Source organism: Meriones unguiculatus, chromosome 11 (assembly GCF_030254825.1).
Source record: "Meriones unguiculatus strain TT.TT164.6M chromosome 11, Bangor_MerUng_6.1, whole genome shotgun sequence".
In the NCBI taxonomy this organism is placed as follows: Eukaryota; Metazoa; Chordata; class Mammalia; order Rodentia; family Muridae; genus Meriones; species Meriones unguiculatus.
The window spans coordinates 4,033,455-4,060,232 of record NC_083359.1 but is presented as its reverse complement, the minus strand read 5'-3'; the positions used below and the strand labels follow the sequence as shown (position 1 = coordinate 4,060,232).

Sequence of the window (26,778 nt, the reverse complement as noted above, 5' to 3'; positions counted from 1 at the left end):
AGCAACAATAAATTTGTCATGAATTTGAGAGTAAGCAGAAGGGAAACACAGGGAGAGAAAGACATAGAAATGGTAGAAATACAGTACTCATGTATAAAACTCTCAAAAACATATATAATTTAAATTAAAAAAAAAAAGGAACTGAAAGATGCTAAGAAAAAGGAAAACACCCAGAGACTTTGGCTCTCAGGAAGGAAGGCATGGCTCTCACAGCACTTCCTACACTCCCGACCTTTCCACTTTGCCGTGATTGACAGCTGCGTGGGGTCAGCGACACACTCCATTAAAAGCCGTTTGTGGCTGTCCTCAACTAGAAACACTGCCACTTAGGGCTGCTGTTCAAATGAGGACCCGATCCTGGTGGCAACAGGAGAAGCATCAAGTGACCAAGCAGCTGAGCAGCAGAGGCCAGATAACAGACACACCGTCAGCTCTCCTGGACAGCAGCCACACACGCTGTAAACCACGACTCTAGAAATTAAGTCAGCGGGCAGCTTTTCTACTGGGAAAGACTTCAAATCCCCAAATATTTCCAGAGATGGAAAAATAGAAACTTGCTTGGCATTTAGGAGACCTAACTTTTTATTAATTAATTAATTAATTTATTTATTTATTTATTTATTTATTCTGATTCCTTTATAGGCCAGGATGATGGCGGGAGTGGTGGCACATGTCTGTAACTCCAGCCCCTGGGGGATGGAGGCTGATGGACCAGGAGTTGTAAATCATCTTTAGCTACACAGTGAAATCTAGGCTGGGCATGGTGGCACTCACCTTTCGCTCACTAATGGCAGCACTTGGCAGGGCCGACCTCCTTGGGTTCTAGACCAGCCTAGTGTTCAAAGCAAGTTCCAAAACCAATTAGTCAATCAATACATAAATAGACAGGCTGGCGGGAACTGTCATATCCACCCACATCTGCTGCCTCAGCTCTCCCAGCCATTCCCATAAGAAACTGTGGCCAGTGTTACACCAAGATCTTTTGTATTACTTGTGGCTATTGTGAAGGGTATTGTTTCCCTTACTACTTTCTCAGCCCGTTTATCATCTATATGCAGGAGGGCTGCTGATTGTTGTTGTTGTTGTTGTTAATTTTGTATCCAGCCACTTTGCTGAAGGTGTTTATCAGCTGTAGGAGTTCTCTGGTAGAATGGGGGAGGGGAATCACTTATGTATTCTATCATACCATCTATAAAGAGAGGTGAGAGGGCTGAGAGGGAAGGGAAACTGAGGCAGGCAGAGAGACCTGAGTTGTGGTGGGCTCCTGAGAGGATATGGTGGGCTCCTGACTCTAGCTGAGACTCATAGCAGTGGGGGCTGTGGAGACTGAAGGTACCACCTCCAATATCAAGGCAGGAATTCTAGTGGGATGAGGGGGACACCAACCCACTCACAAAACCTTTGACCCAAAATTTACCCTGCCTACAAGATTTATTGGGATCAAGATGGAGCAAAGATTGAGGGAATGGCCAAGCAATGACTGGCCCAACTTGAGACCTACCTATGGGACAGAACCAACTCCGGACACTATTGATGATGCTCTGCTGTGCTCGTCAACAGAAACCTAGCATGATTGTCTTCTGAGACACTCCAACCAGCAGTGGATCCAGATGCCGAGACCCACGGCCAAAAATTAGGCAGAGCTCAGGGAATCTTGAGGGAAGCTTGGCGGAAGGATAGAGGAACCTGGAGAGGACAGGAATCCCACCAGAAGACCAACAAAGTCAACTCAGCTAGGCCCATGGGGGCTCACAGAGCCTGAAGCACCAACCAAAGAGCAGGCATGGACTGAACCTGATGGCAGCTTGGTGTTCATAGTGAACCCTAGCAACTGGAGCGGGGGCTGCCTCTGACATGGACTCAGTTGCCTGCTTTTGGATGTTTCCTAAAGCATTACTGCCTTGTCTGACCTTAGTGGAAGAGGATGCCCTCAGTCCTGATGGGACTGGATGTGCTGGGGTGCGTTGGTACGGGCATGGGGCTCCCCTTTCTGAGAAGAAGAGAGGGGAGAGCGGACTAGGGGGAGAGGGTGGAGCTGGGAGAAGAGGGAAGGGGCTGTGAATGGTATGTAAAATGAATAAATAAATTAACTAATGAGAAAAAAGAAAGAAAGAAACTGTGGCCGTTTTCCTAGGCGGACACTCACAGGGATTCAGGGCCCTAGGAGGCTTTGTCAGCCAAGCAGCCCCGGTGGAAATCAGGTCTCTCTTGAGGCTATTTCAGCATCCTGAGAGGTCGTTCTCAACAATGCCACACTGGCTTCCTCTGGCCTAGCGTCAAGTGACCCATATATTTACACTATTAATACTTGAGGTTTAAAATTATGTCGGTTACACCCAGTACATTGTCTTTAACTCCTACAGGCTGCTTAAAGGCGGCCACGTGAGTACGTCACGTCCTATTACACTGCCGAGCCTGAAGCAGTGCATACTATCTAGGGGAGCCTCGGATGTTTACAGTCAATTGTGGTAAGTTCAGGCCAAGCAATCCCACCGAAGGATTAAAGTGAATCAAAGCAAAATTGCATCTCTGGAAGAATCAAAAGTCAAGGCCACAAGCACAGAAAACAACCTTCCTCATGCCCTTAATTCCTGTCACGTCCGTGCTCAGTTCCCCATTATGGTGCAAAAATGAGATTCAGAGAATTTATCAAAGACTTAAATTGAGTAGCAATCCCAGTGACAGGGTTTTTTTAGATGTTGTCTTCTTGCTGAAGAGGATACACAGAGCCCCCTGCCCCCAGCGTAAGCTCTTCTTCTAACAAGTGAATTGCTGTCCATTCTAATAAACAGTAAAGGCCAGAAGCAATTATGGCACCCACGGCTGTTTCCAGGCTCTTGGCTTCGTATTCAAAAATTGAAATAAGAGCTTACACTTATTCATGAAGGTAGCAAGCAACTTAAATCAGAGTGAAGCTATGGCACCATATAGACAGGGCTGCACGATCAAGGCTGATGGTGGGACACAGCAGGGTACTCAGGGCCCTGGTTATGGCTTGACGGTTCCTTTTCTGGGGTTCAAGAGAAGGAGAAGTTTGGTTGCTAAGAGGCCCAGTGAAGGTGGTTCTTCGTTTTGATTGGTAGATTATACCATGTTATCATTTTCCTAATGGTGCATGTCCCTTCCCATAATGCACCTGATTTTGATCATAGGCATAAGATGGCAGGGATTCTATGTTTCCTTGCGGACAGTTTTGCCTTGGTTGCACACATTCTGCAGACCAGCTCAAGCTGGATCAGCCTTTCCATTCTTCCTGATACATCAGGGATATCTCTGAACAGAGACTGTGTAAGTTTGATTGCTGCTAGAGCAGGAGAAACTTGTGCAGAGAGGGGTGAACATGTAGCTTTGTTAGTGGGGGTCTGAGGTTGCCAGGTGCATTGCTCAAAGAAGGGTGTGTGCATCAGACGGTGACCCTGCCTCAGAAAGCAGGCTACACCCAGGCAGAGTACCAGGGTTCCCATGGGAAGGGAGGGCCTCCTTTCACAGGGAGCTAGCTCCACCTCTGCCCAGGCTGTCTGGCCCAAGAGTTCCCAACCTTTCTCTGACCTTGCTTTACAAGTCCCCATGGGAGTGTGAAGATTGGAACAAAGGTTCTCAGGTGATCTGCCCTGCCTCCTCCCCCTCCAGCAAAGCCTAATATCTACAGCCTCAGTCGGCTGCGCAGCTGTGATGCTGTTTGAATGGCCCTCTTAGGCTCATGTATTTGAATGCTTGGCTCCCAGTAGGTGGACTATTTAGGAAGGATTAGGAGGCCTGGCCTCATTGTAGGTGTGCTATTAGGGGTAGGTTTTGAGGTTTCGAAAGCCCAGGACAGTCCCAGCATTATACCCTTCTCTCTCTGCCTTCTATTTGTGGGATCAGGTGTGAGCTCTTAGCTCCTTCTCTAGCACCATGCCTGCCTGCTGGCCCTATGCTTCCTGCCATGATGGACATGGGCTCTCTCCCTCTGATCCTGTAAACAAGCCCCCAACTAAAGTCTTCCTTTTCTAAGTTGTCTTGGTCACACTGTCTCTTCACAGCTATAGGCAATAGCCAAGGCTGGAACATGGTTTTACCACTCCAATCTGGGTAGGAACTTAAATCAGCCATTTCCCACACTGTGTTCTTACAAACCTTCTTACCAGCTCCATCCAGCTGCCCCAGGAAAGGGATTAGAGAGGGACCTTAAGTCTTATTAAAAGCTACCTCTTTCTAAACTCAGAAGTCATTTATGATTCTAGGGTAGATTCCCCAATATGTGGTGCATCAGAGGACAGTGCTGACAAGTGGGACCCTCTCATGATACAGAGTCTAGATCGTTAGGAAAGAGAGGCTCAGTGCAGGCCTGAGTTACAACAAGATTTCAGAGAACAAAGAGGGAGAATGAGCTTGGTGTAGGAATCAATTGCTCTGGGGCCAACAGGAGAATTAACCAGGCCAGTAGGAAGACTTCTCAACTCCCATCACCGAGAGTAAACCATCAGCCACATGGTGGGCTTGATCTTAAACTCTATTTTGTTTGGGAGTAATTAACCGTCCATCTCCCTCCCACGAACCCTTTAACCTTAAGTAAGAGAGGGAAGGTTAGTGGGGAGAGGGGTCTCAGAACCCTCTACTTCTGGTTACGTAGGGTCGATGGGTTCTTTTGGGGGCTGTACCAATCAATCTCCGTCAACAGCGAACGCAGCTAGCAGTCTCCTCCGAGTCACTGCACTCAAACGTTTCTCTCTGTCCATCTCTGGTCTTTCCAAACTGCCACCTCTTCTCTCTCCGGGCTCCCATATTTATATCCCTCAGAGTCCTAGACCACAACCCTCTCCATGCTGTAGGGGTCAGGCTGTTACCCACTGGCAAAGACCACACCCTGCAGGGGGCAATTATCAAACTAAAACTCAAGCCCAAACTGAAATCCCATGCTTGGAATTAAAACAAAAACATATTTACATAACATAACTGAGTTTTTAAAGAAACCAAAACTTCCGTTACATATCTTCTATGCACACACTGCCCGCACAGGACAATTTAAGGCTTGAAGAAACAGGGGCTGCTATTATAATGTAAACACACGGACCTGCTAGGGAGCTTGTAGCCCTGGGGGGTCACGTCCCTGGGTCTTCCAGATTCTTGATTATGTTAGTGCTATCTTGCAATAGCTGCTTAGATGAAAGGTAAATTGTCTTTCTCACTGGGGAAAAGAAGGGATCCCATTCTTTCTGATTAAAAAAAAAAAAAAAAAAAAAGCTGCAGAGACATGCAACAACCCACACAGTGGTCTGGGGGAAACTGCATTCCTGTGGCCAGGAGTCTTGGAGAAATATCCCTTAAGAAAGCAAGCACCTCCAGAGAATGTTTACCTGAGAGGCTGCCAATGAGGCGCTGTTGGCCCAGGTCCTGGGTCTAGGCTTTGCAAGGTCCCTGTAAGAAACTGTAAGGTATTCCTAGAACAGGTCCTGAAGCACAGACTAATGCACAAAAACAACAGGGTACAGGGCCCATCAAGCCAATGGCTTCCAGAGAGAGAGAGAGAGAGAGAGAGAGAGAGAGAGAGAGAGAGAGAGAGAGAGAGAGAGAGAAAGCCTGAAACTCCTTTAGAAACAGCAGTCAAACATTAGACGTGGTGGCTCATGCCCATTTCAGAAGGCTGAGGCAGGAGGACTGACAAGAGTACAAGACCAGAATGGGCCAAGAGAGAGACTGTCTCAAAATTATATACAAATTAAAATATTTTTAAATGAAGGAAAGAAAAGAATGGATGGAGGCAAAATCATTTTAATTAAGAGCTTTTTTTTTTATTTCAGAAAGAACACAGGCAATTGCTTTCTGACAGGTAACAAGCTGTGACTATGCAGCAGGAATGAACTGAACCACTTCTCAACCTACAGTTTTCACACACACAATTTTATTAAAATTGTGCACAGATCCCATACTTACATTAAAAAAAAAAAAACTTCTTTTATTCTGGTATCAAAATAGTTATCTTTGTAAAATACCTTGAAAAGCTGTAATACAATTATCTTGCTATATATTAAATATTCTCCTAAAATATCAATCATTTCCCTCCCATCTCTCACTACCCACCGCTGCTGATCCTTTTATTTCTTACTCTTTTCATTTCTTGGCATCTTTGACACTTATCCAAGATAAGCACAAAAAGAAAATTTTCCTTACAAGCCCTTTATTAAGAAAAAATAATAATAAAAGTAAAGGAAGGAAGGGAGGTGGGAAAGAGGGAAGGAGGGAGGGAGGGAAGGAGAAAGGAAGGAAAGAAGGAAGGACATGTAAGTTAGGAGCAAGCAAGCTGGTGAGAGTATTTGACATGACACCACAGAGCCTATGCAGGCCCCGGACTTAGGTCATAAACACCAAATGCTAATTTCAGCCTTATAGTGGTCATTTGGGCTCAGCAGCATCGTCTAGTGACTAGACCGTATCAAAACCCAACAACGGGAACCAAAACATTTGACACTTGGGTCACTGGGACATAACACGAGTTACAGACACCAAGTAATTTTTCCTTTCTTTTCTTTTGGAAGTCACAAGTCAACTGGATTCTAGAAAATCCACTCTGGACACAATCTTCCTGCAGACTCTCAGTGCACGGCCCCAGGGGTGCCAGCTTCACACAGCACTGAATCCTCCATCAGAAGCTGGACTCCGGCAAGGATTTCTTTCGCCCTAAGGAGAGGGTGTGGTATTTCACCCTCTGCAGGGTGCCGAAGGAAGTCTGCTCCCCAGGAATGGTCTTTTGGGAGGTGCCAGCTGTACTGGCTCTAGGGGGCCTGCTGGCTTTGCGGGGGAGGTGGAGAGAGCTGGGTGCAGACCGGGTGTCCCTCTCCGTGTGGTTGCCCAGGCCCCTGGCTGGGCTCTCCTGAAACCTGAGGGCAGGGGATGAACCTCGAGCCTGCTCCTTCATGGCAAGGCTCAGCCCGCCACTCACCAGGGAGGCTGGGGGTGCTGGTGGTGAGTGCTCAGTCCTCACAGCCCTCTTGTGCTCTTTCTTCCAAAATACAGACTTCAGAAGAGTGAACGTCCCCTGGCCCCTGTCTCTGATGGCGGCCCTTTCCCCCACAGCAGCCTTAGCCTTCATCTTGGGTAAGGTTCCTGGGCCATTGTCCTTAAAGTTTCTGAACAACCCAATGGAGGGGGAAGGCGGGCTACTTTGGCTCCCCACCTGGCCACTTCCTTTCCAGGTTGTCAGCTTCTGGCCCTCGGGGCGGGCTGGTTTTTCATCCCCCACCGAGGGCATCACAGTGAGGGGCAGGTCAAACTTTTTTGGGAGCCTGATATCCTGGCTCGCATTTCCTGTTCGTGTCCTGACAGTGCTCAGACCGTCATCATCTGATGACCCCAAGGCTGGACGGTGGTTGAGGTGGCCCGCGGAAAGGGGCACTCCAGTCGTTCCTTGGCCAACGGCTCGACCGCTGACTTCACTTCTAGCAGAAAGGGTGACGTCTGACCTCGCTGTAGCTGTTGTCTCATCCCCGCCAGCAGCACGTGTCAACAGCGGCACAATGGACTGGCTGGTGGACCGGGGCCTTCTTCGGGACTCTAGGTATTCCACCAACTCAACAGATGCTCCAGGCCGTTTCTCCCTGTGTCCAAAGGACCATCTCAGAGGCATGGTCTTGAAGGGCCCATGCCTGGACCGGGAAGCAGGAGGTGCCTTCATGCTGATACTTCGGCCACCAACACCTCGAACCAAAGACCTGGACTCGACTCCTCCTGAAAAGATGCAAAGGCCATGAGCACCTGGTAAGGACACCCCTGGTAGGAACACACCTTGGAGGGATACACCTGGTAGGGACACACCTGGTAGGGACACACGTGGTAAGAACACACCTGGTAGGGAACACACCTTAAAGGGATACACCTGGTAGGGACACATGCAATGCCAGCCATCAGGCAACAATGTGTTAGGTGCAGGGCTGTGCCCAGTGACTATAGTGCAAGCCAGACACAACAGGAGTCCTGCTCTCAGGGCCGTCAATGGTTTCTCCACTACTGCATAGAAGCCACGTATACGTTTGAAACCCACAGGGGAAGCCACAGGTAAAGAAGGTGCAACCTTCTTTGACACCAGGATCGATGCCAGGATCCCAGCAGACAGCAAGGCTGTGGGTGCACAAACCCCTTCTATAAAACAGCATGCATATCATTCCAGACTATGGTCATTTCCAAACAATCATGATACAGACACAGAGCAAATGCTAGGTAAACAATTGTCATGCTATGCCCCTTAGGAAGAAAAGAAAAACTGTCCATTTTTAGCAGATTCTTCACCCTCACCACCCCAAACCCCTACCTCACCACCCTCCATGACCCCACCCCGTGCAGTTGACCAAATCAGCAGATAAGAAACTGATGTTGAGGGCTGACTAGACCCACACGCCCAGCAGACAGACCATGGGTTCACCAAGTCAGCTGTCCTGAAATCTAACATCACTGCCATGCATCTTTAACTATGTCATCAGACAGAGTGCATAGCAAATGTCTTCCACGCTGAGTCAAAACTGGGTACTTGTTCTTTAAAATGCAAGAATGCCACATATCCCACACTGGGCCCAAAAGAAAATCAGGTATCTGCAGGCTTCATTTTATCCATTTTACCAGGGTTGCCTTTTGTATCTTATTGTATTTTACAATTATCTGTAAACAGCTAGGAAAGTGGTTTGGGTCTATAATCCTAAGTGAAAAGTTTAGACTCTAACAAAGCAACCTGCAAACACACACACACACACACACACACACACACACACACACACACACGTGCTATGCATGCACGTAAAGATGGACAAAGCAGGACAGAGACACGGATAACCAAACTGATGAGATGTGGAGGGGCTGAGGGTTACGTCTGGCTTATTTTCCTCATTCTTTTCTACAGCTCAGCCCCTTCTGAAGGGAACATACAGCGATCCTTGTGCCTTTCCCAGGAAGCGGCACCGTCACTGTGCGGCCAGAACAGACATGTCCAGCCCACGGGACTGCCTCTATTCCACGTGCGAGCACAGTGCTGGTACCCACAGCTGGCTGCTGACCATATGCTACTCATGGAATGTGACAGCTTTGGACTGAAAGCTTACACCCCTGTTCCTAAGTCAAAACTCTCACCACCCTCAAGGTCACAGCCTAAGAAGTGAGGCTTTAGACAGTGTTCTTATCAAGAGACGTAAGAAAGACTAGAGCTCTTTTTGACTCTACACAGAAGAGGACTCCCCATAACCCAACTTAACTGGCCCCTGATCCCGCCCTGCAGAGCCATGGGGAATCATTTTCTGTCATTCTGTCTTAAGGCCCCGGCATACTTCTGCTGCGACAGTCCCTGTGGTCTGTGACAGACACCAACTTTAAAGGTAATCAAGGACTTTTTGCCACAAAACACCCATGTGGGGATGTCCTGAGAGTCTCAGGCACACAGGTGTGAGGTCAGGGAGAGCAAAAGTCACAGAGGATGCTGGGATAAGAATCCAGGCGTACAGTCTGCGTCTGCCCAGCAGCTGAGAAAGCAGGTCCGCAGCAGGAAAGGGGGGAAACGCTGGGCCAGCCTCAGGCAGGTGTCAGAGTTCCCACAGGGCTCTGACCTGCTGGGGATCTCACATGCCATTTTTGATATCTTTTCCTTTACAGCATTTCTTTAGATTGGCCAGGAATAGACCCAATTCCACCCAAAATACTTTGTCATTTCAGTCTGCACTGACCCTGTGGCTCCACCATTCAATCCCCACAGCTAGGGAAAGATGAAACACTGTTCTACAAGCTGAGGTGGTGTGCAGTCTTCTTGTTCCTCATCCCTAGCCCTGAGAAGGACAGAGAGGGACGCTTCGCATCAGGAGGACAAAGCTGTGGCTTTCTGCCCTTCACCGGGTGGAGTGGCCCGGAGCCCTGGCAGGTAGCGAGAAGACCCGGCACCCGGCAGCTGCTGTAAATAACCGCTTTTCACTTCTTCCTGGGTTGAAAGAGCCCTGGGCCAGGGCTGACGGCAACCCACATGACAGACACCAGCAGACCCCTTCAGCCTGCCTCCTTTTGGAGAAAAGCACCCTTTATTTCTTTCCATCTATTTATTGCCCTATTATAGGATCTGAGGGAGTGGGGACAGAGAACCTTAGATAAACTCAGAACTAAGTGACATAAACAGAGAAAAAGATCAGCAAGCATCCCATGGGCCCTTGCTCCCCACCTCTTAGCTAGTACTGAAGCCCTTCCTCTGGGAGATGAATCTTCTAGAAAGCTGGAAGCTAGGAAGAAGGGTGGGACCCAGGGAGCCTGAGAACCACAAGGAACCTACAGCCTTTCTTTCTTTCTTTCTCTCTCTTTTTCTTTCTTTCTTTCTTTTTCTTTCCTTCCTTTCTTTCTTTCTTTCTCTCTCTTTCTAAGATTTCGTTAAAATTAAATAATTAAAATTTAAAAAAACACGTGTTTCTCTCCACATATTTGTGTGCCATGTGTGCGCCCGGTGCCTGCAGAGGTCAGAAAAGGGTGTCAGGCCCCGGGAAGGAGTGATGGATAGACGTGCGTGGCCATATGGGTGCCAGGACCCCAACCCAAGTCCTCTGCAAGAAGAGCAAACGCTCTTAGCCACGGGGCCACTTCTCCTGCTCAGGGTCCACAGTTTAAAGCTTGGTTTTCCTGCAGGTTGTAAACACGGTGGTCTTCTCAGAAACCCTCTGTGATGGGGTGGAACTCGTTCTGCTGACGGGTACAGGCCCCAAACGTGGGGCAGCTGCTGCATCAGATGCCATCTCTGTTCCTGTTCTGCCACCTTGATTCACTTCCATTCCTTGGCTACTAATGTGACTTCCATGCTGAGGTCACACTGTGCTGTGGGCAGGGGCCTTTGGGCCTCTTCTGTCCTTCCTTAGGCTATCTTCAATGGTCAAGTCCTTTCAATATCCCTAAGGATTTCCATCACATCTCATCATCCACTCATTAATTCATCCTAAAAATATTCAGTAAAAACCTACTGTGTGCAAAGATTTATTTTTCACTGCTCAGGGAAATAAACACAAATAAGAACCATATGTGAGCTGGGCATGGTAGCACACATCTTTAATCCTCAGGTAGGCAGAGTTCAAGGCCAGTCTGGTCTACAAATCAAGTCCAGGACAGCCAAGCCTACACAGAGAAACCCTGTCCAAAACAAAAGAAAACAAAACAAAACAAAATGAACGGGGTGTGGTATGCATGCCTTTAATCCCAGCACTCAGGAGACAGAGGCAGGTGGATCTCTGTGAGTTTGAGGCCAGCCTGGTCTATAGAGTGAGTTTCAGGCCAACCAGAGCTACAAAGGGAGACCCTGTCTCAACAACAAAAACAAAAATACAAACAGAAAACGGCTGTGCTCATGGGTTTGACAAAAGCATAAGACACTGTGTAACACAGTGGAACAGACTACAATGAATATACAGGGTCAGGGAGAAAAAGAGGCTGGTTAGTGAGTAAGGAGCAACATCTAAGAGACTTAAGAGAGAAGGGCGAGAAAGGGAGGGAGGCAGGAGGAGACCTGAGGAAGACAAGCTTCAGACTACAGGAACAGTGGGTGCAAAGGCCCTGGGGCAGAAGCGAACTTGCTGGGTCAGGCAAGTAGCAGAGGTGCTTGGACACAGTAGAGAAGCCCTGTGCTATGTGCTCCCAGGATAGTTTCTGAGCCCAAAGGCATGTCTGGAGATCTCTGTTGATGAGCTGATCTTCAGTGTAAAAAAAAATGATGTACACATAAGCCAGGTGAGCAAAAGTGGGCCAAGAAGGGCTGGCTGTCACACCATCAGCCCTTGGGAGCCAGAGTCACTGTCCCTTTTCTCACCCCAAAAGTTACCCTTGCTCTAGGGAGGGAAGATCAGAGCCTTGTGGGCCAAAACAGAAAAGGTAACACCGGCGTCCAATCGGGTACAGTGGCTCACGCCTATAACCCCATCGCTCAGGAAGCTGAGAAACTATGAGTTCCTGGCCAACCTGGTCTCCGCTGTGAGAACCTACCCCAGAGTAGAAATGACAACAAAGAAGGCCCAGCAACAGTGTATGAACACACACAAACAGGAGAGCGGCTCCAAATGACACAGAGCAGAGCAACCAATGGCCTTACAGGAGGGGTGAACAGCATCAAAGCTGAAAAGTGTGACCTGCAGGAATGACAGTGCAGTGGGTGAATTGAAGGCCAGGGTCACTGCTGAGGGGAAGAGAAGAGGAAGGATTTATCTCCTGCCACAGAGGAGCCTCTAACCTGCCGTCTGAGCCTGTCCCAGGAAAACTATCAACACGACCCAGCATGTCTGTAGGTAAAAACGTCACCATGTTAAAAGATTGGACACAACCGCATTAGAGCAACATGGCAGAGACACACCACAAGGGAAAAGGTGAGGAGCCAGGAGCCACAATCAACTAGAGGAATCTGAGGTCAAGAGACACAACAAATCAAGGGAAATACAAGACGGTGTCCCAAAGAAAGGCCTGAGTGTGCAGAAGGAAAGGCGTTTGCGGCTGGGTGAGGTTGAACACACAGGCATCTGCTAAGATTTCTGAACTCCAAGGTCAGAGAGAATCTTAAAAGCTTCCAGCCAGGAAAAGCAAGAGACACTCACGTGGAAAAAAAGAACAGTCTGTGTTTCTCACCTGCCCGCCCCGGGGCAAGGAGAGCGTGGGAAACCAGCTACAGAGGCTGCCGAGCAAAGCCTCAGAGCCCCGGGCCAGCCAGGCCGCCACCCACAGGGTTAAAGGAAATATTTCTGGCTGAGCAAAGGATTTAGAGCTCATGCGCCTGAAGAGCTCTGACAAACACTGACAGAGAGCTCAGGGCCGGAGGGCAAAGAAGACAAACAAGAAACCATAGTGTGTCCCAGCTCCTGTATACCATCTTCCATGGAAGGCCAGGCCCAAGCTGGGCATACCGGACAGGACAGGATCGCCAACAGCAGCTGGGGGAGAATCTAACTATTTCAGCACAATTGGAAGTCAGAGAGGAGCGCACTTCCCCAGCAGGGCAGAGGGAGCTGGAGAAAGGGTTTCAAACCTCTCATTGTGGAAGGACTGTCCCGGGGCAGGAGGACAACCGAAGTACAACTCTTGGGTCACTGGAGTAAAGAGAGAAGGTAATATTGCCAAAGAATGCCTGGCAGGAAACAGCCGGTTTCTTATAGCCTTATGGTAGCAGGAAAACGTGAGGAACTGCAAACACTGAGAAAGGAGACAGGGACAAGGTGGGAAGAAAAACAGAATTTACAAATTAATTAGAAAAGGAAACAGATAGCAACCAACTCAGCTAAGATGAAGGAACAGGAAAGGAAGATTTTTATCAAAACATTGCACTGTTTCAGCCCTTCCCAGTGGACTGAATTCTCCTAATAAGACACAGGAACAGGTCCAGGGACGCAGGGACAGGGCTCAGGAGCTCGGCGAGCGTGAGCATGCATGAGGCCCTGGGTTTTAGCTTCCCACACGGCAGTGAAAACAATATCAACAACAAAAATGACTATCTTTGACCTTAAGATGGTGGTGTGGAGCCAAACGCTCAGTGATTCAGAGCACTGCCTACCCTTGCAAAAGACCAGTGTTTGATCCCCAGTACCCACATGGCAACTAACAATCATCCAGTCCTAGGGGATGGAGCGTCCCCTGCTGGCACCTAGGGGGTAATGCATGAATGTGATACATGAGTGCACACACACACACACACACACACACACACACACACAAAACAAAACAAAACAAAACACAGTACACATAAAATATATCTTTTTAAAACAGCAAGTTATCTACCGGAGACGGCCTACGATGAACTAAAATAAAAACGCAAAAAGAGAAGGGCAAAAGCAAATTCTAGGCAAGTGCAGAACAGACAAAATTATCAGAACAGATAAAGAACAATCACAGAGATAAAAAGCACAATTTGTAAAAAAAAAAAAAAAACCAAAAGTCACAAACTTTCAGACACCTATTAACAAACGGCTTACAACATTAGGCAACAATCATAAACATTTACAGAGGCCGTGCTCAAAGCCCAACTCTGCAGAAGATCTCAACGGGTTTCCTTCATAGTCAAAAGTGAATCTACAACCAGGCTCAGTGGCTACCACCAGTAAGCCTGGTACCTGGGAGATGGTGGCAGGAGGATCAGAAACTCAGGGTTATCCTTGGTTGCAGAGTGAGTTCAAGACCAACCTGGGCCTTAATACTTTGTTTCAAAAGACAAAAACAAAACAACAATAACAAAAAGAGACACATTAAAAGACAGGGGGAACTGGATGAAGCAACCATTCACCTAATATCATGTATGATACAGAGCGTTCAAGCCCTCCAGAAGTCTTTATGCTACTTTGTATTTACATAGAACATTTACAAAATGACAGAACAGACTTTGCCATGAAAGAAGGTAACTTTTGGAAAGCTCATTCTTGGACCCTGCTTCACCAAATCAGAAACGAAGAATAAGAAGGAGGCCACACAGCCCCGAATACTTGGAACTCCCAAGATAGCATCAAAAAGGGAACATAAGCCGAAACGAAATACTTCCTGGGAAGATCTAGAAAGGAAAAAGCCGTTCTAAAACCTTTGACGCCCAAGAAAAGCCACAGAGGACCCTGCTCAGCTGAAGGTCTGTCCTGACAACTTGGGCCATGTAAGTCCCGGGGCCCTGTGTTCACAATGGTCCTGGGAAAGACCTCTTGGGATTTTTTTTTTTTTGAGATAGTTACTTCTTCCTGTAATTGTAAAAGTAAGCTGTTTTTACATTCCTTCAGTTATACAGCACCGCCTTCTCACATCTGCCCCAAGCCTCTTAGCTATAAACCCCACAAAACTCTGTCTTAGTCAGGGTTACTATTGCTGTGACGAAACACTGTGACCAAAAGCAAGTTGGGGGGGAAATAGTTTATTTGCCTTATACTTCCATGACCATAGTCCGTCTCTGAATGAAGTTGGGGCAGGAACTGGAAGGCAGGAGCTGATGTAGAGGCTATGGAGGGGTGTTGCTTGCTGGCCTGCTCCTCTCGGCTTGCTCAGCCTGCTTTCTCGTGGCAACCAGGACCACCCACACAGAGCTAGCGCCACCTACAACGGGCTGAGCCCTCCCACATCAATCGCTAACTAAGAAGATGCCTCCCAGGCTTATCTGCTTGTGGCCAGATCTGCTGGAGGCATTTTCTCAACTGAGGTTCCTGCTCTCTGACAACTCCAGCAAGAGTCCAGTTGACGTAAACTAGGCGGCACATTGAGACACTCTTTTCAGCCCAAGTGTTAGACCCAGAAGCTGCCATCCACACAGAGTTCCTGGGAGGATGACATTCCTGGGCAATGTGTGTTTCTCTGTAGAGGGCTACTCGGAACTCTTTTATGCATCATGTAAACCTTATGCACGAGAGTGACATATAATATTCTTAATATTCTGTGCATAAGGCAAGATTTCATGGTGTAAAATTTTTGACAGGTAGTGGTGTCATATTGGTTAAGAGATCTTATATTTTGAAGCATTTGGGATTTCCAGATTAAGAATGCTTGACTGGGGCTGGCTCAGAGGTTAAGAGCACTTTCTGCACTTCCAGAGGTCCTGAGTTCAATTCCCAGCAACTACAGAGTAGCTCACAAACATCTATTATGAGATCTGGTGCCCTCTTCTGGTGTGCAGGTGTATATGCAGACAGAACATTTTATACACAATAAATCTTAAAAAAAAAAAGATGCTCAACTGGTAGTACTAATAATAGTTCCAAACTGGAGACAACTCCTAATATCTTATTCTAGCCACACTGGAATAAATGTGACCTTACAGCATGGGAAACACTGGCAGTGGAGACGGTGCTGTCTGCCAAGGGGCAGCTGCCACGCAGAGACAATCTACCACGTGGGCTCCAGAGACAATGCACGGAGTCACAGAGAATCCACCGCTGTCTCAGGGATGAAAATCCAAGACGCTTCTTTGCCAAAAAGGCCAGATTTCTCCAGGGCTGACTTCTATGCCAGCCTCTACAGTGACTTCCAGAGGTTTATCTCCGCCTTAGCCTTCACACACTTTCCTAACCCCTGCCGTTGTCTCTTCCCCTCAGATACGCAAGCTAACTTCTCTAGAGTGTGAATCCGAGTTGATTTTATTTATAAGTGAAACAAGTAAAAGAAAAACCAACCCACTGCTGGGTATACCAGATGCCCCTCACAAGAACAGGGGTCAACAGAGCGAGCCAAACACAGAGCCGGCATGCCATGTGGCTGCCCAGGTAAAGCTCACCTTTGTAAACCTGTATTTTTAACCATAAACCAGGCTGACTACAGCCCCGCTCTAAACTCATCTCGCCCGGAATAAAGTCCAGCAGGTGTGTCTCAGCTGGCCCCCGTCCATCTTTCACTTAACACAGTAAAAACCAATCTGGCATAGATTCTATGAGAGAGGGAGGCAATGAGTGAAACAGGTATGAGGAAGTAGGATTCCAGAACCAGCCAGCGATACCTTCCCACCTCTCCACCTACATTCCTTCCTTCCCGCGTTGGGGCTGGGGACTGAACGCAGTGCCTGTGCGTGGCAGGCAAGGGCTCTGTTACTGAGCACACCTCCAACAGAGAACGCCCCGCTTCTTCGCCTGGCACATGAATATGTCCACTTTATGATAATTCATCAGGTGCACGCGTGCAATGAGTGTACATATTTAGTAGTAGTACATTAAGACAGTGAAAACATCTGCATGGTTTATATAATATGTTCTCATAATGTGTATATATATATATGTTAAAGTATATCACAAGTCATGATCAAATGTTAGGTTAATGTTTCTATACATGTAATATTTGCATAGTGTATAAATATTAAGATCTATTATAAAATCTATTATAAAATCTATATTTTATATAAAATTTATTATAAAATCTATTTTAAAATATATTATTATAAAATATATAAAATCTATTAAGATTTTATATTAAAACTAAACGAGAAACTAAAGGAAATATGAAAAGTTATTTAGTTAGGTTTTTTGGTTTTTTTTTTATACAGGGTTTCTCTATGTAGCCCTGGGTGTCCTGGAACTCACTATGTAGACCAGGTTGGCCTTGAACTCACAGAGATCCACCAGCCTCTGCCTCCCTGGGTCTAGAATTTAAAGGCATGCACCACTACATCCAACTGAAAAGTAATTTTGACCACTTTTCTCTGCCCAAGGAGACACACATACACAGACAGACAGATACACACACACAGACACACAGACTCTATGCATTGAGTTCTTGTCTAAGGACTTGTTCCTATAACCATCCCATCCCCTGCTTTCCTGCAGTTCCTCTACTGGACAAGGACATCTGAATGTGAGCGTGTTTGGTTCGCTCTCTTTCAGCACAGGAAAACAAGAACCGCCCTGAGCCCAGCTTCCTGAGCACCTACTGGCCTTCCACGACACTGCTGATGCCGTGTGCACGTGCCACCACGCCCCGCATCTCAGCTGGGCTTCCATTCCCTCCCACCCACAAAGACCCCTGGGAAGTCACCACTGGCCCTCCAGCCACGCTGGCGCTCAGCCTCCCTTCTGAAGGATGCCTCCCAGCACAGGGAACGCCCCTTGCTTGGCTCGCTCCTCCTGGCCCCGGCTGCTCTTTCTGTTCTGTTTCCACCCTCACTCCGGCCTTGCACCCATTACAGCTGCCAGGCTGGCCTTCAGTCTCCACTTTCTTATCTCCATAGTCTCCGTGGATTGCTCAGCCTGCCGAGGCTGTCACAGGTGTGCTGGTGACTCCATGTCTCCTCCCTGCGGTTCTCATGCTGCTATGAATGCCTCGCCAGAGTCTCAGCTACCTGCCCTCAATTGTGCGGCTCCTTCCAGAACTGACCCTGCGCCTACCCAACTCTCTCGCATCCTGCCAACCGCACAATGATCCTGTTGTTAGTTTTTCCTTCGACAAAGGCCAAGGCGTCCTGCATCATTTTCCTTCTTTCATGTGCTGCACCCAGCGCCAGCAGATTCTGTGAGCTGATCCATAGTCTGATCACCTATCTCTTCCTCAACATATCCATCCAAACCTTACAAAAACGAGACGGTCTCCTAACCGGCCTTCCGTCTGACACACCTGCCAGCCCGAGGATGGATTCTGCATGCAGTAGACAAAGTAAACTTTAAATATATATAAACCAGGGGGGTTGGGGAGATGGCTCAGCGGTTAAAAACAATTGCTGTTCATCCAGAGGATACAGGTTTGATTCCCAGCACCCACATAGTGGATTAGAACCTTCTATAAATCCAGTAGCAATTGCATGGGGCTGGCACACACCCTCCTGCATGTTTTATACTCCTGCACATTCCTGTACACTTTGAATAACCACTCGATTGCATATAATACCGAAGTACAAATGTTATATACGTAGTTGTTATTGTTAGGGAATGACAAGGAACAAGTCTGTACATGTTTAGTGTAAGTCTGATCTTTTTCTTTTTCTATTTCCCATCTATGGTTGGTTGACTACTATGGTACAACCTGTGGATCGAGAGGACCACTGCGTCTGTGGATGGATGGAGAGGCTGGTGAGTGTCAGGAAGACCCCAAGAGATGACACAGCTCGTATCAGAATTAGCTCTTTCTGTTCATGGTTATGTGGGGCTAGTCGATCTAACCACTTACCCTTGTCCTGGTGGCAGACACCGTTGGTGAAGACCGGAGAGTCAGGTACCCGGGCCACAGAGGGGCAGGGGGCGGAGCTCCAGGACAGCAAGCTTCCTCTTGTGCTATTGTTGTGGCTCCCAAGCCTCATGAGCCAATGATCAGACAAGGAGGAGCTGGTGGAGCCTGCAGAAGAAGCAAAGGAGAAAGCTGGACCTGGTGCATCCCCAGGGAGGCTGCAGAGAGTTGTCCCTATTGCTCAGCCCTGGACGAACAAAACCGCATGGGAAGAAGCCTGCAGGGGACAGCCTCGGAACCATGGTGTTTATAGTGAGCACAGGAAGGATAGTTCCTTGTGCGTCCTGGCTTCCCAAATGAGATTATTTTTCCAGAGCCAGATTCCTAAATTTTAGTAGCCATAGCAAAAAGCCATAGTCAGAATGATAGCATTTATCCCAGGACCCATGGCACCAGAGCCTACTGGACCACACACAATGAACACACCCCAAGTCTGAGGAGCCAAATCTTCAGAACGGGCATAAAGAATGTGTCCCCTCTGGCCTTCTCTAACAAGGTTTTTATTAGTAAGCTGCATATTACTTGATGGTCTTACTAATCAGCTCAGACTGGTTGAAAACTCATGTCCCGCCTGTCTCAGCTTCCCCTGGGATGAGACTACAGGCATGTGTCACCATGCCAGGATCTCTACTCCTCTTTTTTTCCTTCTGTACATGGAAGGCGGGCTTGTGTTAGTTTTGATTCAAACCTGAAGAACTCTTGATTTTCTCTGGTTATTTTCCAATAATGGTTATGAAAAAATTGTGTTGGGGGAGGGGTGTTTTCTTTCTTTTTTAAATGTCTTTCTTTGTGTATGTGTAGAAGAGAGAAGAAAGGAAAGGAGAAAGGGAGGGATGGAAGGAAAGTATAAGAACATATGTGTGTGAATGTGGTGTGTGATATATCACACACAAAAGTATGTGCGGGTGTGAGTATCTATAAACTCACAGAGGCCAGGGAAAGCCACTGGGTACCCTGATCCATCACTTTCCTCCTTATTCCTTTAGGTAGAGTGAATCAGTGATCCTGGGGCTAGCCAGGCTGGCTTCTTCTCTCTGTGCTGTGGACAGTGCTGGGATCAGAGGAACATACATAGGCACACCTGACTTTCCTTTTCTAAATCAATCCTCATGTTTACACAGCAAGTGCTCTTGTCTGGAGACATCTCTCTAGCCAGGATGAACTTGTATAATGCCCTTCTGTCCCAAAGATAAAGGTGGCTGTTTCGCAGTGTGGGACAAGGCACATCAAAGCATTACACATGTCTCCTCTGTACTTCCAAACAACTGGGAGGCTTATACATCAATTCACTGGGGAGCCGGTAGGCAGGCACGTTTTCTAGAAAGGCCCTGTGCTTTCACCTGCCTCTCCCTTTCTAGCAGTAGGCTTACTTGGTCCACTCCTAACCACACGTGGCTCAATAGGAGACTGCTACAACATACATCAGATGGCCCAGATTTTTAAAAAACTGTATTCTTTCCCCATTTCTTGATATGGGCAACTGGCTTGGAGAATAGAGAGCTGGGAGCCAGCGGTCCTTGCCCTCCTTCCTAGGTGCTCAAAGGGGCATCACCAATTCCTTTAAAAACCAAACTACTTTGTGTTTGTGTGTGAGAGAGAGAGAATGAGTGTGTGTGTGTGAATCTGTACATACACTCATGCCCCAATAGCACAGTGTGGAGGTCAGAGGAAAACTTGCAGGAACAGGTTCCAAGGATCAAACTCAAGTTGCTAAACATGGCAGCAGGCATCCTTACAATGGAGCCATCTCACTGGCTCAGAACATCTCGACTCTTAAAGTGACCTCCACGCACACGCTCCTCCACGAGCACGCCCCTCCGCTCTCAGTGTGACCTCCACGAGCACGCCCCTCCACTCTTAGTGTGACCTCCACGAGCACGCCCCTCCACTCTTAGTGTGACCTCCACGAGCACGCCCCTCCGCTCTCAGTGTGACCTCCACGAGCACGCCCCTCCTGAGCTGAGGCACACACCTCTCATGGAGCTGCTGGCTGACCAGGGAGGGATGCTGTTCCGCTTCTGATAGAACAGGATGTAAGCGCCCCTGGTGTTGACCTCATCCTCTCTCAGGGGCTCCACCGTGCTGTCGTCGTAGCTGTACCACTGGCCGTCCAGGGAGTTCCGGCAATAGGCTGCAAAGGTTCAAACCCCACGTTCAACGCTAAGAGCCCCAGGCAGGGAGATGCTCCCTGCTGGCAGGGCTCAAAGACGGACATGCTTAAAGGAGGATGGCAAAAATGCCCATTTTCAGCTAGAACTGACTTCTGTGAAACTAGAAAAAGACAACAAGTTTCCCGACTAGTGGGATCTTACCCGGGAGTGCTCACTGGAAAGTGAGTGCTCGCACTGCCGTCTCATCTGGCACAGTCTCCCTAACACACGGCCCCACATTACAAAGCCAGACAGTGACGCCACCCACCGCTCACCCCATTATCCTGAGACATGCCGAAGGGCACCTCTCTAAATGCCCTGGAAGACAAAATGAGACTCCTGATGGGACTCTGGTGCGCCTTTTCCTACTTAAGGACTGGAGTCCAACATTTACAGAAAGATGACCACCATCTCGACCTCCTCTAACTGGCTACGAACACCCTGCCCCCGGCCCTCCATGCTCAGCGCACACCACTGGTTCTGAAGTTGGCCAGCGTTCCGTGATTGGCCAGACCAGCAAATACCCAGGCCTTACACGATGCATGTGGCTGCATCTATGTCTTACTGCTCTTGTTGCTCCCTTTAATATGTTATTTAGGAAAAGAAACACACCTTTTAAGATGATGGAGCCCACTAGCCCAGGCGCTGGGCTGGAAAGGCCCCACGGGCCCTAGCTTGCTGACATTTGCACATCCCAGCTCAACACCTAAGAGTTCACCTTTAGTCTTCTTTTCACTCTTGACACACCCCATCCAAAAGCGCTTATGAACAGTTCTCTCAAAATGTCTAGAACACGTTGTTGGTGCCCGGCGTGAACTCTCACTAGAGGCTCAGAAACAGCCTCCGACTGCAATTCTTGCTTGCACTGCTGCTCTTTTCTGCCAGTCTCTATGGAAAGGCCGTTTTGAAATGTACACTCGGTGATTTTTTACTCCCCTGCTTAAGACCTGGAGCTGGCCACTGCGGCCCAGTGAAATGGTTCCTAAGACTCTTGGATTCTCCAAAGAGTCTTTGTATGTGCTGACAATCTGTGTGATGCGTGCAGCCTCTCAGAGGCTTCAGAGTGGGGTCAGTCATGAGGAAGACCGAGGAAGCACAGGCTGGAACTCTGGGGCAATGCGAGCAGAGTAAGTCAAAGACCAGAATTCGAACCAAACACAGAAATGTAGCATCGTGGAAATGAAGGGACCTTTCAATTAGTAATGGTCTTGTATCTATCAGTATATGGTGGTAGTGGGGACATCGAGGAAACTCTAGATCACAGACTTAAACATGGAACTCTAGAACCTCAAAAGCAATGAGAGACCACACAGGAAAACCACTTTACAGTCTTACAATGAAGGGGCTTTCTAGCCACATCTTGAAATCCAGAAGTCATAAACCGGAACGATAAACCATTTGGCTTCCCGAAATGTAAGCCTTTTGCACAACAAGTAACCTCAGGCACTGTCTGGACAGATACCCCGGAAAGACTGCTAACAGCCACGGGGAAGCAGTCAAGGGCATGAACAGGACTGGGCACACAGGGCTCTTCAGCACAGAAGAGGCTAGGGCTGAGATGCCAGCCCCTCATTAGACTGATGAAACTCCAGAGGCTTCCTCACTGACCCCCACAGGCTGTGGCGAGCTCTTCCATGGGAAGTCTCTTACTGCTTGTGGGAGAGCACTGTGAAATGCAGAACCAGGGACAGGGGTCTTGTTCAACAGTAGGGTGCTTTGCCACCATACCTGAAGCCCTGGTTTTGACGTGTACACGCTCACACACACACACAAAACACACGCTAGCCATTTCCATTCCGAAATCTCACCCCATCGATAGCTTGCAGTGTTGGAAAATTCCTAAGACATGGTCAAAGGTTACAGCAGCAATACTGCAAAGTGAAAGAATGATGGGTGTGTGTCCTAATCTTTCATGTATCAGGATGGAAACCTCTAAGATAAATTACAGAGTGAAAAAGTTCCAGTTACAAATTTATATACACAGTATTTAACTCTTGTGTCTAAAAATGATCGCGAGGGCCCAGATGCACGGGCACACGCCTTTAATTTCAGCTTTAATCCCAGCAGTCGGGGAGGCAGAGGCAGGCGGATCTCTGTGAGCTTGAGGCCAGCCTGGTCTACAAAGCGAGTCCAGGAGAGCCAGGGCTACACAGAGAAACCCTGTCTTGAAGAAAAAAAAAAAAAAAAAAAAAGAGTGAGGGGGTGAAGCTTAAGGGCCTCTTCGTTTTTTAACTTTCTATTGGTTCTCTGTGAGTTTCACTCACGCGCCCCGATCCCATTCATCTCCCTCCTCCTGGCACCTGCTCTCTACTCTTGCAACCTCACCCCCTCCCCCTCCATGGAAACAAAAATCTGGTCGTGGAAGCTGTAGTGTGTCACTATGTGTTTATGTTGTGAGTTTTTAAAGTTCTGTTGTTGTTGTTTTAAGAATAAATACAGGGAAGTTTCCAGAACTGAAGGCCAAGCACAGTGCTTCCCTGTGCCTTCACACACAGGGGGTCAGTGTGTGACATTCCAGGGCACTAGTGATAAAGGACCTGAAAGCTTCCGGAGAGAAAACCAGATCCCAGACAGAGGAAAGGAAACTGGCTGCCCATCTCCAAAGCAAAAGCCTCTTCCTCAGCCCCACCCACCGCAGAACATGGCTGTCCGGAGACTATGGGACAGCGTCTGCTGACCCAGAAGTCCACGTCCACCCAGGCTTCCAGTCAAGAGTAGCAGCAAAAGCCTTTAAAGACAGGCAGTGACTCAAGCGTCACACTTGCATTGCCCTCCCTCAGGAAGTTTCCAGAAGGTGTGCTCCCGTAAATGAAGCTGGCGATGACGGTCTGCGGTGCTCTGTGTGGACAGCCTCCTACTGCCACTTCTCAGAACCAGCAGAATCCCTAACTGTGTTCTAAACGTTTATTCTCGGAGTCCCAGATAAATATTGCTCTACCCCTCACCAAAGAAACGCCCCTTGGCAAGAGACAGAGACCAGGAGAGAAAACTGCAGCTGATCAAGTTGCAGAGAGCAAGTGACCATGTGGTACCCAGACCCAATGTTGAATTATAAATGAAGGCAAACAGCACATCTTGGTTCTGGCCCTTATATTTGGTGTGTCCGGAAATACCAGTAGTCACCAACATCAAAGCGCAACTCTCCATGCAAGTCAACACCAGCTTCCCGGAGGCCGGAGGCGCCGTCTCTTTCTTTCCCTGTGTGCAGTGGTGTCAAACCCACCACAGTGAATGGGGAGAGTGCTGGCCTTCAAGAACGCCAATTCTGGGAACACCTGTGGCTCTGGCTACAGCCGAGTCTCCCAGCAATGGCTGCCGCACGCGGAGAGGCATGGCTCACCTGTGTAATGCCCACCTTGCAGACTGCCATGGTGGTTGCAGACGGCATACAAGTCATAGAGGAATTCCAGTGGGTAGCTGGTGGGAAGGCAGATGGGCTGCTTCCAGGAGGGCCAGGGGCCAGGCCCTGCCTTGGAGTTGGTGCTCCTCCGTGCTACGTGGGGAGCCATGTTGAGTCCGGACAGCGGGAACCTCACCAGCGTGGAGAGCTTGTTCCTTCGCTCCCCGACCTGACAGAAGCGCTTCAGGTGGATGATCAGGATGTCGGGCAGGGTCCATAAGCTCAGCTTCACTACGCCCTGCTGGAGGACTTGGCAGTGAGGGCATTTCCAGGCATCGTCCTGGGCCAGCTGGAAGGGAAGCCATCAGGACCATGAGACCACCACCGCGCACACGGGCAGCCAGCCAGCCCCCTCCCAGCCAGGGGAGGGACCTGCTCCTCCTTGGTGTAAGACTGAAAACATTCGTCCAGGGTACAGCTGGGCTGCTGGTGTGCCTGCTGCTGCCGCCACACGCTGTCTGCATCCTGGACCCGTTCCTCCTGGAGGCTCCCAAACAGGCTGGATGGAAGGAGAGGGCACAGCACTCAGAGCTCTCCCTCCCAGAAGGACCTACCTGTCTCCATACAGAAAACCTGGGCAGGGCATTGGACAGGCACAACTACTGTTCCCGTGGGCTCCTGTAACGTCCTGCACCCCTGATTTTGCACTCCCTCTTAGGGAATCACCCACCAGCTCCTCAAAAATTCAAGTCCTAGGCTTTCCCAACTTTGCACCAGCCTTAGTAGCTGGCAAGAGATGAGTAAGTCCTCGAGGGACTGAAACGTGTCCTCTTATAAAGTCTAGCTGATGGGCTGAGGAGGTATGAGAGCCAAGGAGAGTGATGAAAGCCTAGACTCACGCCAGCCAGCCTGGGTTCAAACTCCATCTCTGTGCACATGAGCTACGTGGGTTATACCCTGCCTAAACTGCACATCTCAGTTTCAGCCTGCGGACAGCGGTAGTGATAACCCCACAGTCCTCCCACATAGGGGCTGACAAAGATGAAACCAATAGCCCATAGGAAATAAGTGCTCCAAGCAGAGAATGGGCCAGGCTGAGGGTTACATGAGCACTGACTACTCCCAACGCCCCTAATGACCCCCATCATGATTGTCATGCCCATCGTGGCTGTTTACAAAGACTGAGTTCTCTCAGAGGAATGGGGCCCACTATATTGAGGTACATGTGTGCAGGATCTTATATTCTAACTAAGGGAAATTCCACCTGGGCCCGGGAAAGGTTGGTGGGTAGAGGCATGTCCCAGCCAAGCTCTGCAGGAGTAAAATTCCAGTAACTCACCGATCTGCGACAGAGCTATCCCACTCCACAGCCAGCTTGACATGAGGAGGGCCTCCTGGTCTCCTGAGGTGCAAAGCCCTGAGGAAAGAATGAGGAGACCTGTCAGAAAACAGCTTCCTTCCCACAGCTCTCAGGGCTCAGCAGCCAGCCTTGCCCCTCCTCCCCAGCGGAATACCCCGAAATGACTTCAAACCACACTGAAGGTTCCTAAGTCAGTGGAAGGCCTTGCTCTGCCTACCTCTCCATGCCCTGTACTCTCAATGCCCTGATACTCTCAGGAGCAGGAGCTCTAGGCCTGCTTAGCTGTTCCACTGAAGGCCCCGATGCCCCTTCCATGTCTACGGGGCAGTTACATATTGCCATGGTCTGAATATGAAGTGTCTCCCACAGATTCTTAACACCAGCTGGTGCCATTATCTTTAAAATGGAAGCTTACCTGGAGTAAGTCACCGGGTGATCCTTATCTCTAACTGCTTCCTATATATCTCTCTCTCTGTTTCCTGGCAAATCTGAGGTAAAGACGCTCCTCTGTATGCAATGTTCTGCCTCACCACAGGCCCCAGCACAACAGGGCTGGCCACCATGGACTGAGACTATGAACAGAATCAATCTTCCCTTCCCTGAAGGTGTTCCCGTCAGGTATGTGGTGATAGCACCACGCCAGACAAACACCCAAATGAGCATCTCACACCAAAAGCCAGCACTGATGAAGGCCCAGGGGAACAAACATCCCCGCTCGCAACAATGCAGAAGGAGCCCCCTGCAGGTCCCAAACTCTTTCAAACCCCAAGGTCTGCAGAAGATCTCAGTGCGCAGAACTACAGCGACTCTCAACTTCTGGGGGTTCCCCTCATTTCAGAAAAGAACAGGAGGCATGGAGGAAGGAAGTGGAGGGTAGGGTGGTGTACCCTGAATCAAGAAGAGCGGACACAGTAGTGGCCAAGCTTACACCAAGACATTCAAGATTGTGGACTCACAGAGGACACAAAGTGCCATGAAATCGCACACACTTGTTAAGAGTGCACGTAGCAAGAACAGCTTCTGTCCCTTATTTTCAATATATTATGCATTACTTTGCCCTCCTGCTCTCACGCACTCTAACTTCCTCTCATGGACTGGTAACAACAGACTACAGGCTGGTCCCCGCCTACGGAGCACATGTTGAAGAATGTAGCTGTCACCTCCAACACTGAATGCCACAGGGAGCCTCCCTCCCCGGTAACTCCTTTTCCTGTCAGACCAGAGCAGGCCCTGGCTGACAGGGCTCCCCTCTCCCTAACTTATCAGCTAAGGAAGGTGTATCAGCGGGATATTCTGGGGAGCCT

The 26,778-nt window shown here is 48.7% G+C and overlaps 1 protein-coding gene across 2 annotated transcripts in view; it reads right to left on the bottom strand.

Moving 5' to 3' along the window:
• Nucleotides 1-5,749: 5,749 nt before the first annotated feature.
• Usp43 (ubiquitin specific peptidase 43) overlaps nt 5,750-26,778 on the bottom strand; it is a 60,992-nt gene continuing 39,963 nt past the window's right edge. The window contains exons 10-15 of one of the 2 annotated variants that reach the window (XM_060363449.1): nt 25,454-25,531; nt 24,547-24,673; nt 24,115-24,463; nt 20,597-20,755; nt 18,568-18,732; nt 5,750-7,704 (exon numbers count right to left, since the gene is read on the bottom strand). In XM_060363449.1, coding sequence (XP_060219432.1) covers nt 6,623-7,704; nt 18,568-18,732; nt 20,597-20,755; nt 24,115-24,463; nt 24,547-24,673; nt 25,454-25,531 — 1,960 coding nt within the window. In that variant the 3' untranslated portion in view covers nt 5,750-6,622. The remainder of the gene's footprint in view (nt 7,705-18,567; nt 18,733-20,596; nt 20,756-24,114; nt 24,464-24,546; nt 24,674-25,453; nt 25,532-26,778) is intronic. The other variant, XM_060363450.1, reaches the window with a different exon arrangement.